Genomic DNA, 18,934 nt, shown 5'->3' on the forward strand with positions numbered 1-18,934 from the left:
TGTAGGATGAGGTGAATTGCATGAGGATTCAACACATCTTATTGGCACCAGTACGAGGACTTGAATTTCTTGGTTTTTAATGATAAAGAGTATCCTCACAACTACTTTTACATTAAAACTATGTTCTTATAGATCAACTCGTCGTCTTAAATGAACTCTTGAGATTCAAACCTTACTGACAATTTAATTTTGAGATTAACATTTAATAACGACCCATGCTAAGAATTTGCTAAATTTATTTTAAACCTGTAATTATAAAACTCAACTCGGATAATGTTTCATTTTAAACTAAATTTATTTTTAATTAAAATAAATTTTTGTTGATTTTTTTTTTCAAAACATCTTTTTCTTAAAAAAGGTTATCTGGATTAGATTAAAAGCTCATATTGTGGTCAGGGTTATGTTTTTTCCATACCACAACCCGTTCGGTTAATTTTTAATATGTGGTTTGGCAATATGCTCTATTATTTCATTAGTTTTTTTTAATTAAAAAATATTTTTATAAAAAAAATTAATTTTTTCTGTTTAATTTTAAATTATTTGATATGTTAATATCAAAAATAAATTTTTTAAAAAAATTACTTTGATGTATTTTCAAGCTAAAAATATTTTAAAAATGAATCGTTATTATAATGACAATCATTATAAAAACTATATTTTAAACCTTGCTTCTTGTATTTTAAAAAATAACAAATTGTAGCTAACTCGCAACTAAATTTTTAGACAAAATTAAGGGGGTTTTAGCCCTGCGTTTCAACTAGATTTCTTTTTTTTTTTTAAATTAATTTGTTTTGTGTTTTTCGATGTTTTGATATTCTAATATTAAAAATAAATTTTAAAAATATAAAAAAATATATTTTTAATATATTTTCAAGTAAAAATTACTTTAAAAAATAATTGTTATTATTATTATAAATACTCTGGAACCAAATCACTATTATAATCATGCCTTAAATACTAAGTGTGCAAATTGCAGATAAACTAGTATTTATACACAATTATTTTCTTGACAAAGAAATGGATTGAAAATTTATTTATCCCGTTTTGTTTGCTAGTCAAGCTTATCTGAAAAAAAAAATAAAGAAGTATAAAAAATATCTTCCTTCTCCCTGTTAGCACTAGCAATCCATCAGGTTGGAATATTCTTCCACGTTGCTTCCTTGCATCAACTACCCTTCCCAACCATAGACCAAAAGTCAAAGTTCACCATCGACTCACATATCGCCACGTCATCGTCAGTAACATTTAACCCTCCATTCCCATAGCAACACGTAGCCAGGTGATTCAACATTGAATTTAAATAAGCGTGCGAGCGGCTTGAGAAACCAACCAACAATTCTCCTCCTCCTCTTTGGCTTACCTGACACACTCAAATCAAATTCCAAGAGGAGGAATCAGTTTCCTCTCTGATTGTTAAGGTAAATAAAATCTCTCGATTTCTATTATATATCTTGTTTGGTTCCTGGTAATCCGTATTTATGTTTCCAAACAATCTTTTTGCGTTTAATTTTCGTCTATTTCTTTAATTTTTATTAGATAATTTTCGATTTCATCGATTTCTTTTTCTTCAATTAATATTTATTTATTTATTTGATAAAAAATCGGAATCAATCCATTTTTGACTTAATTATGCATATTTTTAGTTTTAATTTTCTTGTTTGAGCTCTGATTATCGGTTATTGTGAGGTTAAAACAAGTCGATTATTATTAAATTTCCAACCTAACCGTAGCTTTGAAGCATCTAATCTACAGTTAATTAGCCAGAAAAAGATGCGAATTAATTAATTGTATTAAAGAAGAAACAGATTTTTAGCTAATTGTTAATCGCATCAATGTGAGGGGCAAATGACTTTATTGATTTGGACATTGCTATGTAGTGTTGTTGTTGACTCCGTCAAAGTGTTGTGTTTAGATGTCTGATGGTGACTTTAAATGCTCCAAGTTGTTGCGAAGGAGAATGCTTGGGGTTGTGAGGATTTTCGTTAAGTTAATAGGTTATGTGGAGCTGTGTTCATGTAATGCTTGATGTTGGGCTATGATAATAGAGATAGTTATGAGTTTTAATTGGATGGTTAGATTGTGGAAGAAGGAATGTCATTTTCCTGGGGAACTTGTAACTGTGAAAGCAACCGGATATTTTAATACAGATATAGTTCGGAATAGTAAATGTATATGGATAGGATGTATTTACTTGCCATGTAAAACTCACTTCTCAGCAATTGTCATGAATCCAGATTTTAAGTAATTATGTTCTTCTGTTTTGTTGTCATCGATTTTGTTTGCATATTTGTTTGTAAATGGCTGGGAAGAATTTGTTTGGTTTTAACTTGATGCAAGTTCAGGGTATTATGGACTTGAGGATCGGGTTGTTGTTTCTTCTTGCACTGGGTGCTGCTGGCTCCATTGCGGCTAGACAAATGGCAGCCACAGAGATTTTTATTACAACCGCAGAAACCTATGAAATATCAGGTTATCTATTAACCCTTTTCGTATACTAATTATCAGTCTCTGCAATTTCAGGCCTATAGAGCCATTGCAATTGCATGTTTTAAATTTATTCTGGTGCACACAGCTTCTTGTATTGCTTGCCCGGGAAAATTGATTAAAGTAATGTTCTGTTTAGTCAGATGTCAGTGATATCTGAACTTATTATGTAACAGTTTTACTGGTTAAGCCCTTTAGCAGCTTCATGTTAACACCCTGCAGAGCACGCCAATGGAGCATACTTAATTTGGTGATGTCCTGACAATCCTGTCACCGATCCACTTGCATTTTCGCTGCTTATGTTGTGTTTTTCTGTCTTCTTTTTTTTTCCTTTTTTTTTTGGTTCATGTTTGGGTTAGTGGGGTGGGGTTTAGATTGTATATTGCGAGTTTTAGATTGTATATTGAACTGCCTCAGAAAGACACGATCAATGTTACTGTCTCACTGTCTCCAAAGTGGGGGGGGAAAACTTGGGGTGATGGGTGCTGGCAGTAATTATAGCCATTCTCCTTGGTGTAACAAGGTGTTTTGGCTGGAGGCTGACAGGTCCCTCGTTAAACATAAGCACAAAATCATCTGTTACTTTATCTAAATGTGATAACTTTTTGGGACCTTTTTCTCACTCATATCTAGAAACAAAATTGTCTCATCTTTGCAATCTGATATTTTGCAAAGCATGCCCTTGTATGATCTCTCCCATTTAAACACGCTTCAAATATGTGGCTTCCAATCAGCTGTCCTTTCTGAATGGAAAGGAAATTTGCTTTTTCTAGGATTGTTGATATGAAGTTTAATTCTGAAAAATGTTCGAAATAATGATGCTTTACTTCTTTGTTCAGTTGAAATAATGGAAAACCAGGAGCAAGAAAAGGAAATTCAAACAACAAACAACGTTACCAGGAAAGATGAGGTGTGCACGTTGTGTGAGGAGTTTGCTTCGCAGGCACTTGATTACCTAGCTGAAAACAAAACACAGACTGAAATTCTTGAAAAGCTTCACAGAAGCTGTTCACGGTTGACTACTTTCGAGCAAGAGGTAACCTTTAGTTTTTTGGCTGGCAATTATTGGTTGTTGAATTGGAAGAAAATTGTTTGGCCCTTCACCTCTTTCCAGCATGGCAATATTTTGTTTCTGGTTTGCCAATTGAATAATTCTTGCATGTTGATCTATATTATGCATCTGATAATATATAATTCTGAGCATCCACTATGGTGGGAATTAGTCTGCAGCGAGGAGCTGCATTCATTAACATCTGTTGCAAAATTTATCAAGGAGATTTTTTGTTTGAAAGCAGGCAGGCCTGAGTGGATAGGTTGAGTGCTATTGTTAGTCCCATTTGCTATAAATACAAATGAGCATGTTATCTAAGTCCATGGTAGTCGATAACCAATTGTAGTTACATGAAGTGGATTCCTAAAATGGAAAACCTTATCGTTGACATAAGTTCAGAAGGCGTTAGTGGACTACTGGATAGTCTGTTTAAATGGTCAACGAACTGGCTACAAATGCTAATTGGATAGTTAATGATTGCAGGGAGTGTTTGTGTTATGCAATGTGAATAATTATAGTGTAAATGCATGCACTGCAAATTTCTATTTCTAGTTGTATGCATGATAGTGTCTAAATTGACCAAATCCACCCAATATGGTTGATTAGTGGTGGAACTCTGGCCTTGGAGAAGCTTGTAAACATTCCGTGTATCTTAAAATTGTTCAATACTTAATCATGATACTTAAAAAAGTTCTAATGCTTTATGTTTTGTTTACACAGTGCATCACTTTGGTGGACTACTATTCTTCTATTTTCTTCTCATACGTTTCCTCAGTGCAATCTGAAGATTTCTGTCGCAAATTCAATCTCTGTCAAGAAATGAAAATTTTATCTGCAAAACGCAATGACGATAGCTGTAGCATTTGCCAACGTGCTGTTTCAGAAGTACTAGTCAAGTTGAAAGATCCTGACACACAGGTTTGTATTTGACTGTTGGCTAATCATAAGGAATGATGATTATAAAGGATGTTTTGTCATTACTGCTGCATTATGTGGATGCAGTTATTGATCCATCACTTGTGTTAGATTTGTTTTCTGGATCAGTGACCTACCAAAGACCAGAAGGCACCATTGTGGCAATCCATTTGTCTGACCGGCAAGCAATAAATAGCTGATTAGTTGTTAAAATCATACCCTATGATACACCTGTCCAGTCCAGAAGAAAAATAGAAACTGGAAATGGAACTTTCTTCCTCTTCCTCTTTATATTTTCTGGAAACTGTTTAGTGAGATTGTTAAATTGTCACCTCATTGCAATATAGAGTTATATTACACCAGTCTTAGCCGTAGATAGAGCAAATCATCTCTAAATCAATATTTTGAAATTCTCAAGAGTTCTGTGAGGATGGCTGTGATGCCATTAGGCATTATGGACTCAAAAGACATCCATATACTGTTGTTGAACAACATAAATTTAAAAATAATTTATCTCTATTGATTTAATATTTATCATGTGTGATGCATGATGCATGTTTTGCAGCTCTTTACCAGTTAGTCAACCTATTGCTTATTCTTGCTTTTTTTTTCTTTCAGCTGGAAATAATTGAGTTGCTTTTGAAGGCATGTAACTCCATGGAGAAATATGCTCATAAGGTGAGAACAATATTGGAATTTTTGTGCTAATTTAGTATTATGATGCAGGGTACTTTTCAAAAATATTTTTCTCTTGAAAATACATTGAAATAATTTTTTTTCTGATTTTTGATAAAAGTGTATTAAAATCATAAAAAAAAGCTAAAATAAGCATCAATTTGATTCTTTTTGAAGGAAAATGCACTTTTGAAAAGCATCTAAAAGTGGAAGCTACGGCACTTCCAAGCGGTTTCAAACATTAAAGTATTACACTTCAGTTAAATTATATATTTCAGAAGATCGCTCCACCCGCACCACAATTTAATTAAGCTTTTCTATCTTGTTAATATGACTATCAACAGATGGTCACCTATTTGATTTGTCACCGCTCTTAAGTACATGATTGTGGCAATCTTGGTTGATTGATGAAATTTCATTCTATACTCATGCTCAATTTTTTGCATTCTAGAATCACCATATATAAGAAAACTACACAGTGAACTCTCTTAGGCAAATTAATGAAACACTACATTGAGATTTTAGTGGAATTTTGCCTGGCTGTTAAAATTCTCGGTTAAGTAACATGAAAATTCAACATTCGATTTAATTTATTTCTCTAACATCTTGTTTGAAATATTGGCAGTGCAAAAGGCTGGTTTTTGAGTATGGTCCCGTGATCCTTGCCAATGCAGAGCAATTTCTTGAAACAACAGATCTATGCACAGTGTTACATGCATGCAAAGAGCCTGAAGACAGCATTGAGCAGGCTTCGGCGGTGCTAAAGGCTGATTCATAATCATGGCGCAAAAGATAAACCAGAAACAAAATGCTCATGTTCCAGGTGTGTGTGATTATTATGCTTCTGTTGTAATTATAATGCACTGTAATTTCAATTTATGATTGAAATCATTTCATCTGTAATATAAAAATCATAGATATGGAAACTCATTTATTTACTCAGCACAACTTCTGTACAATCGAATTAGTTTGGTTTCGGAACTTCTGTTTGCTAGTGTAGGTTAGCTTTATCATTGACACTGTGTGCTTACTCCATTTAGTAACTTTATTGTTTTTTCCTTGTCTCGTACTCATTTTAGTTTTTGGCAACTCTTTTTCACCTCCGGTTAAATTTGTTGATTCCAATTCTGGAGATTTTCATTCCCCAATCTGGAATAAGAAGTGTAATCATAAATTAAACTCTAACCATGGCAGCATAGACATCATGGATGACTTAAGTAGTATTTTAGATTGGAATAGCGGTTGTTTTCTAAAATTGTTTATTGCTTTTGCTTGTAAATACATTAAATTTTTTTTTATTTTTTTAAAATCTTTTATTTTTTAAAATTTATTTTGAATAATATATATATATATATATATATATATATATACTACTTTGAAGCAAAAAAAAAATAGTAATTTTAAAAGTGTTTTTTTTTACTATAAAAACAAACACAAGGCTAAGTGTGTGTTCTGGTATTATGATATTTTTTGGGATTGAAGTTTTAAAAAAATAGATTTAAGAAAAATATTTTTAGTTGTTAAATTTAACATGAGTTAAATTTTTACATGTAAAATAAATAAATAAATAAAATCTTTATAGATAAAATGGATAAAGAGCATGTTATATTTTAGCTTATCTATTAATTATATGTAAAATAGTTTTTTTTTTTAAAAAAAATAAAAATAGAAATGATCACCGTAGTAAACGGTTTCTAATATGGTCATTGATCTGAGCCATGTGTGCAGCTACATGCAACGGCGTGTCTTTAGTATAGCCTACACCTTCCTGGAATTTTCCAAGGAGCGAGAACTACTACCAGCACGTTTAACCTGTGCGGCATGTATTTGGACTAAGGTGGTGGAATTGACTCGTTATCCTTGAAGTTTTGTTGCCTCTTTGTGCAAGCTGCTGCTTTTCTCTTGGGCACGTTATGGCCATACGAAATTTGATCATATTTCTCTAGCGGAAGCAGTCATTTAGAGTGAAGGGGGTTCGCCACATGCATCCCAAGATATATATATATATATATATATATATAAACATAAAATCCAACCGTTGATATTCGCTTCTTTCACGATTTTATTCTCTTTGTTGAATTCTGTCATTGCTCAAGCCCATAACGTATTATAAATGCAAAACTGCCTACATTGTCAGGCCCAAAAGGTCATCTGGCTAGTAAAAAATAACCTGTGGCAAAAAAGTTCACGATTGTTATAAAGGTCATTATGTAGAATTGTAGATCATCCTCTTAATCATCGTCATCACATATCGCTTCACTAAATTACAAAGAATTGAAGTTGTGGTCAAGAAATTCTCATCCCCTCCCCCCCTCTGCTTTTAGAGTTTGAAGTTAAAACTTTGGGATTATCATTTAAATAAACTTATTTATATAAATACGTCAAGTTAGTATGAAGGATGTCTTCTAAGATCATTCCAATTAAAGCTTGATCCTTGATGCACAATGCACAAGTCAATCTAAAGATATCCTTTACTATTAAATCAAAATGATTCACGTTTATGCTACTTGTGCACAAAACAATCTAAAAGGGTAGCTTTAAAGCAAATTAGTCGCATCCCAAATGAGGCAGGGAAGAATTCCTACAGTAATGAAGGAAAAAACAAAGTGTCATTAAACTTAAACTTAATTTAGTATAGCAGATCAATCCGATAACCTATCAACTTAAGACTTAATTAATCAAATAAATTAACTCATAACTCGATTAATCCAACCAAAATCTCATGTGTTGTTTTGAATTGAGCTAGTTCAATCAATCCAATTCAATCCATGAAGTGGACTTTAGGTTGGATGATGTGCTAAAAGTCAGGTTTTATATCTATACAAGAGTAGAATGTTTTGAATTCGTGATTTGTGTCAAAGTTCTTGCTCATTGCGCATATCAGTCATCATGCATGTGATTGATGGATGCACTAATGGCTTTAGCTGGGCTCTTACAGAAAATGCTAACCCAAGTCTTTGCTTTGCACATCTTGGCCTTGCGAGGAAAGCACCTCGGAGAAGAAGAAGCGTGCGCGTCATCTCGTGGGGCATAGGCATTCTGGACTCCATGTCCTTTGTCTTTTGCCGCCATGCGAGAAAAAAAAAAAAAAAAACCATCTACTTTTCTTAATTTAAGGCATTCTTAGGGCATCATGTTATCAACGGTCTTCGCTCAAAGTCCTTTTCAAATGCTATTCACAATATTTAATTTAGGTACAAGTGAGAGCATAAGCTTGCTTCTCAAATAACTTCTTTTTCTCTTCTTTTTTTTTTTTGAGAGTGGAGAAAAAAATTGAAATGAAAAAAGGTTATATTCTTGCACTTGTCTCCCTTAAAGCCTGTGCGTATGAGAGATTAACGATCCAATTTACTAGTAATTTTTTTATCCTAATAATTAGCCATTAATATATATTCTTTTTTTAAAAAAAAAGATCCTCTCAAACTATGGATAATATTTGGTGAAATGGAAATCATTGATCTTGAAATAAAGCTTTGGATTTCTTCATATACCCACCAAATTGTGGGAAAGAAATACCAATCGGTGAAACAATGAAAGTGCCATGTCTGTGCTGCATAATTGCATGCTACCGTGGGCTGTTCGGTTATTGGGTAATTATTGATTTTTAAAGTGTTTTTTTAAAATATATTTAAATAATATTTTTATTTTAAAAAAATTAATAACAACACATCAAAATAATTTAAAAATATATAAAAAATTCAAAATTTATCCAACTCTTATTAAAGACTTTGAGAGTAATAATAATTGTTTTTGAAAATGCTTTTTTTACTTAAAATTACATTAAAAATAATATTTATTTTTTATTTTAAAAAATTAATTTTTTATATTAACACAATAAAATGATTCCAAACATAAAAAAATCTTAATAATTTTAGCAAAAAAATTAAACTTAAATTAAAAACAGGTTAAACCGTCCGGCTAAACACACCCTGACACACAACGCCAAACAGTAGCTAAATTAGATCACCCGAAATCATGGCAGCAACCTTTCTTTATTTCCACTCTAAATAAAAGTGCGACGCGTAAGAGAATGTTCTGTCCCCACGTTATAAATGCATGATAATGTCTGGTCAAGAAAGCAAACTTAATGCTCCACCCGTCTCGGGTTGTAATAAAGTTAATATTATGTTAGTGGGTATAGTAAATAAACGTTAAAGTTATTATTTTTAAAGTATTATTATTATTATTATTATTATTATTATTATTATTATTATATTTATTATTATTGCAGAGTTAAAATTCGAAATATAATAAAGATTTAAGTTTATAAACACCAACTTCTACAAATTTTTTAAAAATTATTGTTTTGTTTCTAATAAACAGAATCAAAAAGTTTGTATATAAAAAACAGGAAAAGAAAAGATTTTTTCTAAATGATTTTTATAAATATCAAAATGATATTTATAAAAAAATATATTTTTATATTATTATATCTATAAAATTTAAAGTTATATTTTTTCATATCAATATGTTTGTAGAATTTAAAAATAACTTTTCAGACAAATTAACTAAATAACTTTATAAGAGGTGCCATGTATAATTAATTAATTCTAAAAATAAAAAATTATTTATTTTACATAAAACTAAATGTCCAAGTGTCAAGTATCATCATATATATATTATCTTCAATTTTTTTTTAATATTCAAATATATTAAATTGATCTCTGTATTATAAGGTACACGAAATTTTTTTTACTTTTTCAACGTGAGATAAATCTCTTTTATTTATCTAACTAATATACAAATTTGTTTTATAACCATTAAAATCTCTTGTTAACTCATCTAACCTATAACTTAAGCATTGAATCAGATTAACTGTGCAAGAAAACGATAAAATAAATTAGATTAGGTTGTGCTAGATAACATGAGTGGCTCCGTATATAAAAATAAAATAATTGTGCTAATCATATTACTCTCCAAAAACTATTCCAAAAGCTCAACTAGGGAAAGAGACGAGCCCTAATTTATAATTAAGTTGATGAACTTTGGCATAGTTTTAGCTAGGTAGCCCTTCACTTGTTGGACCGGATTATAAAATAATCTAAAACAATTATGTTAATCATAGTACTACACAAAAACTATTCCAAAATCCCAACTAGGGAAGGAGAGAAACACTAATTTATAATTAAGCTAATCAACTTTGGCATGATCTTAGCTAGGCAACCCTTCACTTGTTGGGACCTCCACGGATAGATCTTCAGAAATTGTTTTCTTTTCCTATATTCTCAATCATTATTATTATTATTGAGCTATAAAATAGGGAATGCCGCGTGACAATGTGTGTAAACAAGGAACATTATAGATTTCGTGCAACTTGAGGCACACATCTTAGTTGTCTCTTTGTAATTAATTGAGCCTAAAATACTTTAAAATGTACAAGAAAACATTATATAACTTGATTTCTCAACTAAAAGATGCTTTGCCATCAAACACATACTAAAATACCAAGTAGGATATATATATGTTCAATGAATTTAGATATTAAGCATCCACTTCTTATACTAATATTATCAATTTATTCTAGAATCCAAATGAAACTTGCGATATAAATTATTTTTTTTATTTACTTTTCAAAAAATATTTTTTAAAAAATTGATCACCATAAATATTTTATAATCTGCTTTATACTTATTTAAAAATATTTTCATATCAATTTCTTAAAATATTTGATGGACAATAATTCATTAGTAATATTAACTTCAACCACTTTTGCTACTATCATTATTATTATTATTATTATTTTTAATATGGATTAATCTGCAAACACCATAAAAAAATCATTGCATGTTATAAAGATTTTTGGAAGGGCTGATTTTAAGAGATCTATTAAAGCATTAAGAGGATGTTCTAGTCCATTTAATTCAATTGCAAGAAGAGTTTAATTTATCTACAACATGAATTTGAAAGTGACGGCAGTTTCTCCTTCCATTATAAAAATATCTGGCTGCAAAATAAAGTAGTTTCCTTGGCTATAATGACATTTAACATGAGCATCAATAGAAAATAAATGGACAACAACTTTTCCTTTTAACAAAGGGATTAATTAAAGTCTACAATAAATTCTCCTAAATACAAGTGGCAGCAACTTCTTCTTTTTTTCTAGGATATGTGTGGTAGGCAGGGATTTTATAAATACTTTAATTTTAATTGTTTTTTTATTCTTTTATTCTTTTTAATTTTTGACAACTTAGTGTTTTATTCTTAATTTATGCTTTTGAGTTTAATTAGTTAGTCATAGCCTGAGACTTATTTAAATTTAATAAATTTATTATTTTTAGCTCTAGCCTAGGACTTATTTAAATTTAATAAATTAATTATTTTTAGCTATAACTTAAGATTTATTTGGGCTTAATTGTTAATTAGTTTTCAGTTATGATCCTAAATTTTTTTAGATCCATACTTTCAAGTTTATTAGTATATGTTTTGGGCTAATTTTGTACATATGATAATTTAACTCGTAAACATAGATCCATTAGGTTCTATTTTCAAGAGTTTAAATACTTTCTATAAGGATAAAATATTCAAATTTAATTATATTATTGTTGTCGAATTTATTTAGCTTGTGTAAGAGTAATTCTTCTTCTTTTTTTTTCTAATGAACTAAAATGACTTATAAAAAATTATTTGATTCTATGATATCTTTTTTATATTTCTAGTTTGTAAATTAATATTCATGTGGTTCAGAATTTTTATTCTAATAATACTGATATATTATGATATGTTCTCATTATATTATATTCTTATAAAATATATATTTTGACTTTTTAGGATTTATTGTCAATCCATATTGTGACCATAACAACTACTACCACTATTATTTTATCTTCATAACATGTTATAATCATTCACCGATCACCATTTTCTTTGTATTATTATTTATCACAAATTATCACACATTATGAAATATTTTTCTGACAAATCGAACTCGTCGGAATATTTTGTTGATAAAAAGTACATGAATTTTTATTTTCTTTTTTTATTTAAGAACATGTACTATTATTGAACTTAAAACAATCCTCAGCAACAATAACCTTATACGTTATTAATCTGTAATCTAGTGACGGCGCAACGGTACCTCCCCAGAAATTCCCCATTTATGAAAAGAAGCAATGATCGACTTGCCTGGCAAGCCATCATGGAAAATGATGGGGGCACGTGTATGGTCCATGAAAGCAGTTGACGCCTGCCACAAATTGACTGTCGTCACGACGTACCTAAGGAAGGTCACACCTGCGTGCATTATTTCCATCTTCAACACGTGGCACTTTCCAATTGGCTTGAAGTGATGACCAGGTAAGAAGTAAGAAGCTTCGAGTTGCTCAAAGCAATCAGCAATGTGATGCCAAAAATAAGAAACTCATGGCAAAAAATGGCTGACTAATTCTTCTAACCCCCAAAAATAAAATAAAATAAAAGTCAGAAAGTGACATTAATAGGGTTTTGCTAACAAATTTCTCATTGGTCAGCCCTTCAATTCTAGAATTTCAAAAACCTAGTAGATAATAATGTAAAAAAAATGTAAATTAAGATATTAGTAAGTGTTAATCTTCTAAGATCAATTATTAGTTATAATCATATTTATAAAATCTGAATTAGGGGCTTGATCCGATTTAGATATTCTCAAAAATAAGGAAAAATATACATAATATGAGCTAAGTTAACTTGTGATTTGGAGGACCTATTTAAACTCTATCAAAAAAAATCTTGTTATTGTTTTTTTTTTAAATAATTTAAAATAATATTATTTTAATTTTAAAAAATAAAATTAAATCGAATTAATTCATTCATTTTATGAATCTAGTTTTGCTAGAAATCAGGTTTTCTAACTATGGTTTAGGTAAGAATAAAAGCTAAATTTTAATTCTTTCATTGTCTCGTAGAGAACCACACTTACCAACGGTAGAAAAGAAAAGTTTAAGACAATCTGCTACAATATATATATATATATATATATATACAGTGGCAAAATCGATAGTTCTCTTGTGCATCTTCAATACATCAATTTAATCTCGTGGCTTAAATTGATGGATATATTATATAATTATTATAAAGTAGGATTGAATGGGCCAATTAACAAGACCTTGAATGTTCAGGGTTGATTTGTTAATGACCATATAGATTGTAACTATCTACTTGATATTTATATTTTTTTAATTAAATATATTTTTTATATTACATATGATATTGACTAAATTCATATAAGTCATATAAATTTATCTTTAAATAAAATAAAATAATAATAAAAAAATAGTTGATAGTTTTGATTTAAATTTTATTGTTGTTATTGTATTGATTTGCGCAAAGTACATTATAAAATACCTTTGTTATATGTCAATTAATAAAAATAAATTTTCCTATTAAATTTTTCTTTCCATGTCAAATATCAAGCAGATGACCTCTAGCCCATATGTTTCCTCATCAAATACATGATTAATCATTCTTATTTGACCATAATAGAATCACATGATTTAATCAACTCAGTTAATAACACATCAAGGACAACATCATGGAGAAACTACAAATTTAGTCTTAATGTAATCCTTTCTAGTATTCACTATTTTAAACACCAATCCGACATATTATGTTTATCCATGACTAGGTGATCCAAGTTGAAAGTTGAGTTGACTCGTGATCTAGATAACACAATTTGACTCGATAAGCTTTCTTATAACTAGATGATTTGAGTCGTAGGTTGGGCTGGATTTTAATAACAACAGGGAAAATTGATCAAATATGACCTAAATTAACTCATAATCTTGTCAGCTTAGAAAAACATGATTAAGATAAGATGAAAACATATAGATATGTTTCTTTTCAAAATGCTTTGTAGGCAAGATCCATTAAACTTCCCAATTCATATTCAACTTAAAGAAGACGTTGGAATTGAATTCTCTGGTAAGCTTTGGCTTCATTTCAATTCTAAGAAATAAAAAATCAAAGCCAACTTGTTTTTCTTTGTTTTCCATGTGACCAAAGTTTAATTGACCAATCTTAATTTGGAATTTTAAGATAAGATCAATACTTTAGGTTAACACTTTTTAATGACAATTACGTCAAGCAATTTTTGAAGATTAGGCCAAAATCAACTCATCGATATCCTCGAAGTTCGTCAAAGCAATTTTTAATTTTGATTTTATCAAACACTAACTTGTCAAATTTCCAACTTTAAAAAAGTAGGTAAAAATAACGGCTACATATGGTACACATGGTAACACAAACACATGCTTGTGCCTGTCAATTTTCAAAGTTATACGCTAAAAAACAAAAAGAAAGAGAGAGAAAGAGATGAATTTTATGTTCTTCATGGCACACCTACTTATATTTCACGGCGTAGGAGAGAGAAGTTAAAAAATTATTTCAATTTAAATACAAATATTTTTATTATTTTTTATGAATCTCGAATTTTTTTTTCCACTATATATTCATTTATCTATCTATCTCTTCAAAGTAGTTTAAGGAAGCAACTACTTATTCTTGCTCCTAGATAATGCTTTTATATTTGATTTCTTGACATAACTTTTTTAGACAATGCTTTAATTAATTTGACAATAAACTCTTCTTTTCTTTTCTTTTTTCTTTTCTGAAATTATTTTGTTAAATGCTATTTTTATGAGTACGCTTATTTAACTTTCTTTTTAAATACGCTTTAGACTTAATTTGTTACAAAACTCTTCTTCTTCTTTATGGAATTATTTTATGTTATTTTTAACGCAATCTTGTACTGTTTAAATTCGTGTCCTTTTTTTTTAAAAAAAATGTATAATATTTTCATAAAAAAAAAATATATATATATATATATATATATATAATTCTCTAAACAAGTGGGCTTTTTTAATAAAAAACATATATAAACTTTTTTTTTTATTATTCAAAAGAAGGTTTTATGCTATGTATTTAAAAGTTTAGATTTCGAACGTGTTTAATAATTTGGTTATTCAAATACTAACTTGTATTGAGTTTTATATTAAATTAAGTAAAAATTAATTTGATCAAGTTGTCACATCAACCTATAATAAATTAAATGGGTTAAAACTTAAATAAAATCTAGTTTGATATTTAAAAAAAAAATTAAGGTGATATTATTTTAAAATTTTTAAGAATTTTAAAATGGTATTTATTTTTAATTGATCCCAAAAATTTATAACCTAAACTATAAACCCAGTGATTTACTAAACATACTTTTGCAACTAAATTCGTATCATTAAGGGCTTGTTTTTGTAAGATTTTCACTAAACACCGATTATAATTACCTGGATTAAAAAAACAGGGGGGCTTTTCTGTATTACTATATATTAGGCGAAATGGAAAATGTTGAGGACACTGAATGTTGAAATGACATTTAAAGAATTAAATTAAATCATCAAGATTAGTTATTATTTTTTTTAAAAGAAAACCATACAAATTGAAGGCCAAGTGGCCTTGGAGGATTTATAAAAGGAAAGCAAAACGTAAGGCCTCCGTGTTTTCAGCCTTTTTCTTACCAAAATATCCTCCTCTTCATTTCCTTTCCTTAACCTCTCTCTCTCTCTCTCTCTCTGAGCAAAGACAGCTGCCTGAAACTGCTTCCTCTGTTCTAGTCTGTGAAGATTTCTTCTTCTAGTCTTGTGTTTTACAAGGTAGCTTCTCTTCTCTTCTTTATTTCTCTTCATATCTTTATTGGGTTTACATTGTCTTCTTTTTTCCCTTCAGTTTCTTAGTTGCCTGGGTTTTTTTTTCCGTTAATCTCAAGGTTACATAATTTTTTTTTTCATTTTTTTACAATCCCTTGTTTATAAATTTTTATGGATTGGTCTTTTCTTCTTGTGATGTTTATTGTTCTTTCTTTCCTGACCCTGAAGTTGAAGATGGAAAATTTGAGGCTGCTTAGCGCTTCAGCTTATGGGGGGAAACATAAAACATAAAAAATAAAAATTCTTGAAGATTTACATTTGCATTTCTTTATGTACAGATGTGAAAGTTGCATGGAAAATGTTTTATGCTTATATTATTTCTCAAGTTTATGTTTTTTTCTTCTTGTGCAGAATTGGAGTATTGATATAATTTTTCTTTCTAGTCTCATTTAATTTTTGCTTGCTAAGTTGCGTAAGAATTGTTAAATCATTGTAAATCATTTAATTTATTAGGTTCTTTAATTTTCTTCTCTCTCTTTTGTAATGGTAAAACTAGCCATAATTATTCAAGAGTTCTGTTCCTGTCTTTGTCTAATGCTAGATTTTTCATGAGATAAATGGCTTGTTACCGAATTTTTCTTGTTTTTTGTTCTACTGGTTGATGGGATAGTTTTGCATGATTTATGTCAATTTTTATTGATTATAATTAACATTTTTTTTCCTCTTCATTTCAGGTGAATCACCCATACATTTGGTGGTGGATTGAGGACATCAACTGAATTTCTGCTTTGCTTGTATCACCTGCGAAAGGGTTCACTTCCGAAGTCTTCTTGACCTGTATCCCCTTGTGTATCACAATAAATCAGGGAATGCAGAAAGATGTGCTTGAAACTCGAAAGCTCTTTCGCTGAGGTTGGCATGGTTGTAGCTTCATTTGGGCTACCCTTGGATTTCCTTGATGAGACTGAACATTTAATTCAAGGACCATCTCAGTTCTGTGCTCAAATGCACAGAGTGTGTAGAAATACCCGAGAGCATATCATGTCAAAGCATGATGTCTGTGAAGATGGTTGAGCTATTCCAGTTTGTGAAAGCTCCTGTCTCATAATTACCATATAGCATCTATTGTCGTAGAAGGTGTATTTTTGTTTATTTTGTTCGAAGCTTGCAGCTTGAAATGGAGAACAAGGGGAATGTGTTGATGCAAAAATATGAGATAGGGAGATTGTTGGGGCAAGGAACTTTTGCCAAGGTCCACCATGCAAGGGATCTCAAAACCGGCATGAGTGTGGCAATCAAGATGATCGACAAGGAGAAGGTATTCAAGGTTGGATTGATGGACCAGATTAAGCGAGAAATCTCTGTCATGAGACTGATCAGGCATCCCAATGTGGTGGAACTTTATGAGGTCATGGCCACCAAAACTAAGATTTACTTTGTTATGGAATACGTTAAAGGTGGTGAGTTGTTCAACAAGGTTGCCAAGGGAAAGCTCAAAGAGGATGTTGCCAGGAAATATTTTCAACAGCTGATCAGTGCGGTTGATTACTGTCACAGTAGAGGAGTCTCTCATCGTGATCTGAAACCAGAAAACCTGCTGTTGGATGAGAACGAGAATCTAAAGGTTTCTGATTTTGGATTAAGTGCACTTGCTGAATCGAAGCGGCAAGATGGTTTACTACATACAACCTGTGGAACCCCTGCATATGTTGCTCCAGAAGTGATTAACAGAAAAGGCTACGATGGAGCTAAAGCTGATATTTGGTCATGTGGAGTGATCTTATATGTTCTACTGGCCGGCTATCTCCCATTCCGTGATCCAAATCTGATGGAGATGTATAGGAAGATTGCGAAGGGAGAATTTAAATGCCCCAATTGGTTTGCACCCGAAGTTCGCAAGCTTCTGTCGAAGATACTGCATCCAAACCCAAACATAAGGATATCAATGGCCAAAATAATGGAAAATTCTTGGGTTCGGAAGGATTTGCAATCCAGACCCTGTGCTCTTGAAGCCGAAGTGAAAGAACCAGTTCCTTTGGACCCTGAGGCTGTATTTGGCATAAATGAGAATAGCTGCGCTGCTGTGGAACCAAAGCAAGAAGTGGCGAAGCCTTGCAACTTAAATGCTTTCGATATTATCTCCTTTTCTTCGGGCTTTGACTTGTCTGGCTTATTTGAGGAGAAAGAGCAGAAGAAAGAAGTGAGGTTTACATCAAACAAGCCTGCCTCCACCATCATCTCTAAGCTCGAAGACATCGCTAAGCGTTTGAGGCTGAAAATAAAGAAAAAGGATGGAGGTTTACTGAAAATAGAAGGTTCAAAGGAAGGCCGGAAAGGAGTCATGGGCATCGATGCAGAAATTTTTGAGATCACTCCTTTTTTCCATTTGGTGGAGATGAAAAAGTCCAGTGGAGATACCGTGGAGTATCAGAAGGTAGTGAAACAAGACATTCGACCCGCACTCAAGGACATTGTTTGGAGCTGGCAAGGAGAACTGCAAAGGGAACAACTACAACTACAAGAACAGCAGGAGCTACAGCCTTCTCATGCATCCACAACGCAGGTTGTCTCAACTCAGAATTCATCTTGACTATAATGATCTTGCTGTTGAATATACTTTCAACCGGTCTCTTTGCCGAGGATGATCATCTTTGTGGGTTAGCACTATGTTTTAATTTTCTATTTTTCAATGTTTCGTGGAATTGTACGCATTGACAATCTGTTAAGGTGCTGTTTCAGGTTCTCATCATGTAATTAGAATCAGAGCCAACAAATGAGCTCTAATGCATATTTTTCTGCCTTTTTATCATGCCTTTTACTCTTCTTGGGTACTTATTTCCTCAGTTCTGTTTGTTTTTGCATCATCAAAACTCAAGAGAGCTTCTTTTTGGCCAAGTTTATTTAAAACTAGAGAAGTACTTGCAGATGAGTATATCCATAAGATAGCTCAAGATATAAGATGATTTGCCCACCCAGCAACTCCACCCACCGGCTTCTCCCACCTCCAACATGGCCACCACCCCTAACAGTACCTGCTCCCATTAGAGTTATTGTCATACAGAAGAGACTGCCTTTTGCATCCTCTTGACTCGTAATCAATATATATGTTGCATAAAAATGACTGACAAGTAACAGGGACAATACAAGGGACATTGGCTACCATTCCAAAAGGCAAATCAAAGGAGAATTTAATGAATAA

The 18,934-nt window shown here is 31.1% G+C and overlaps 2 protein-coding genes across 2 annotated transcripts; both read left to right on the forward strand.

The window, feature by feature from the left end:
- Nucleotides 1–1,260: 1,260 nt before the first annotated feature.
- On the forward strand, nucleotides 1,261–6,185 carry LOC118035625 (uncharacterized). Its single transcript, XM_035041232.2, has 6 exons — nucleotides 1,261–1,418; nucleotides 2,343–2,469; nucleotides 3,324–3,520; nucleotides 4,256–4,453; nucleotides 5,069–5,128; nucleotides 5,751–6,185. The coding sequence occupies exons 2-6, from the start codon at nucleotides 2,349–2,351 to the stop codon at nucleotides 5,901–5,903; spliced, it is 729 nt and encodes a 242-aa protein (XP_034897123.1). The 5' UTR covers nucleotides 1,261–1,418; nucleotides 2,343–2,348; the 3' UTR covers nucleotides 5,904–6,185.
- Nucleotides 6,186–15,578: 9,393 nt separating this feature from the next.
- On the forward strand, nucleotides 15,579–18,544 carry LOC118035624 (CBL-interacting protein kinase 2). Its single transcript, XM_035041231.2, has 2 exons — nucleotides 15,579–15,741; nucleotides 16,470–18,544. The coding sequence occupies exon 2, from the start codon at nucleotides 16,913–16,915 to the stop codon at nucleotides 18,323–18,325; it is 1,413 nt and encodes a 470-aa protein (XP_034897122.1). The 5' UTR covers nucleotides 15,579–15,741; nucleotides 16,470–16,912; the 3' UTR covers nucleotides 18,326–18,544.
- The last annotated feature ends 390 nt before the right edge of the window (nucleotides 18,545–18,934 follow it).

Source organism: Populus alba, chromosome 16 (assembly GCF_005239225.2).
Source record: "Populus alba chromosome 16, ASM523922v2, whole genome shotgun sequence".
Taxonomy (NCBI): Eukaryota; Viridiplantae; Streptophyta; class Magnoliopsida; order Malpighiales; family Salicaceae; genus Populus; species Populus alba.

What these genes read in the sequence shown, in the direction of transcription:
- LOC118035625 (XM_035041232.2), top strand. Translation starts at nt 2,349, where the DNA reads ATGGACTTGAGGATCGGGTTGTTGTTTCTTCTTGCACTGGGTGCTGCT. An exon ending in TGACTACTTTCGAGCAAGAG is followed by an intron (nt 3,521 to 4,255) that starts GTAACCTTTAGT and finishes TTGTTTACACAG; the next exon opens with TGCATCACTTTGGTGGACTA. An exon ending in TGGAGAAATATGCTCATAAG is followed by an intron (nt 5,129 to 5,750) that starts GTGAGAACAATA and finishes AAATATTGGCAG; the next exon opens with TGCAAAAGGCTGGTTTTTGA.
- LOC118035624 (XM_035041231.2), top strand. Translation starts at nt 16,913, where the DNA reads ATGGAGAACAAGGGGAATGTGTTGATGCAAAAATATGAGATAGGGAGA.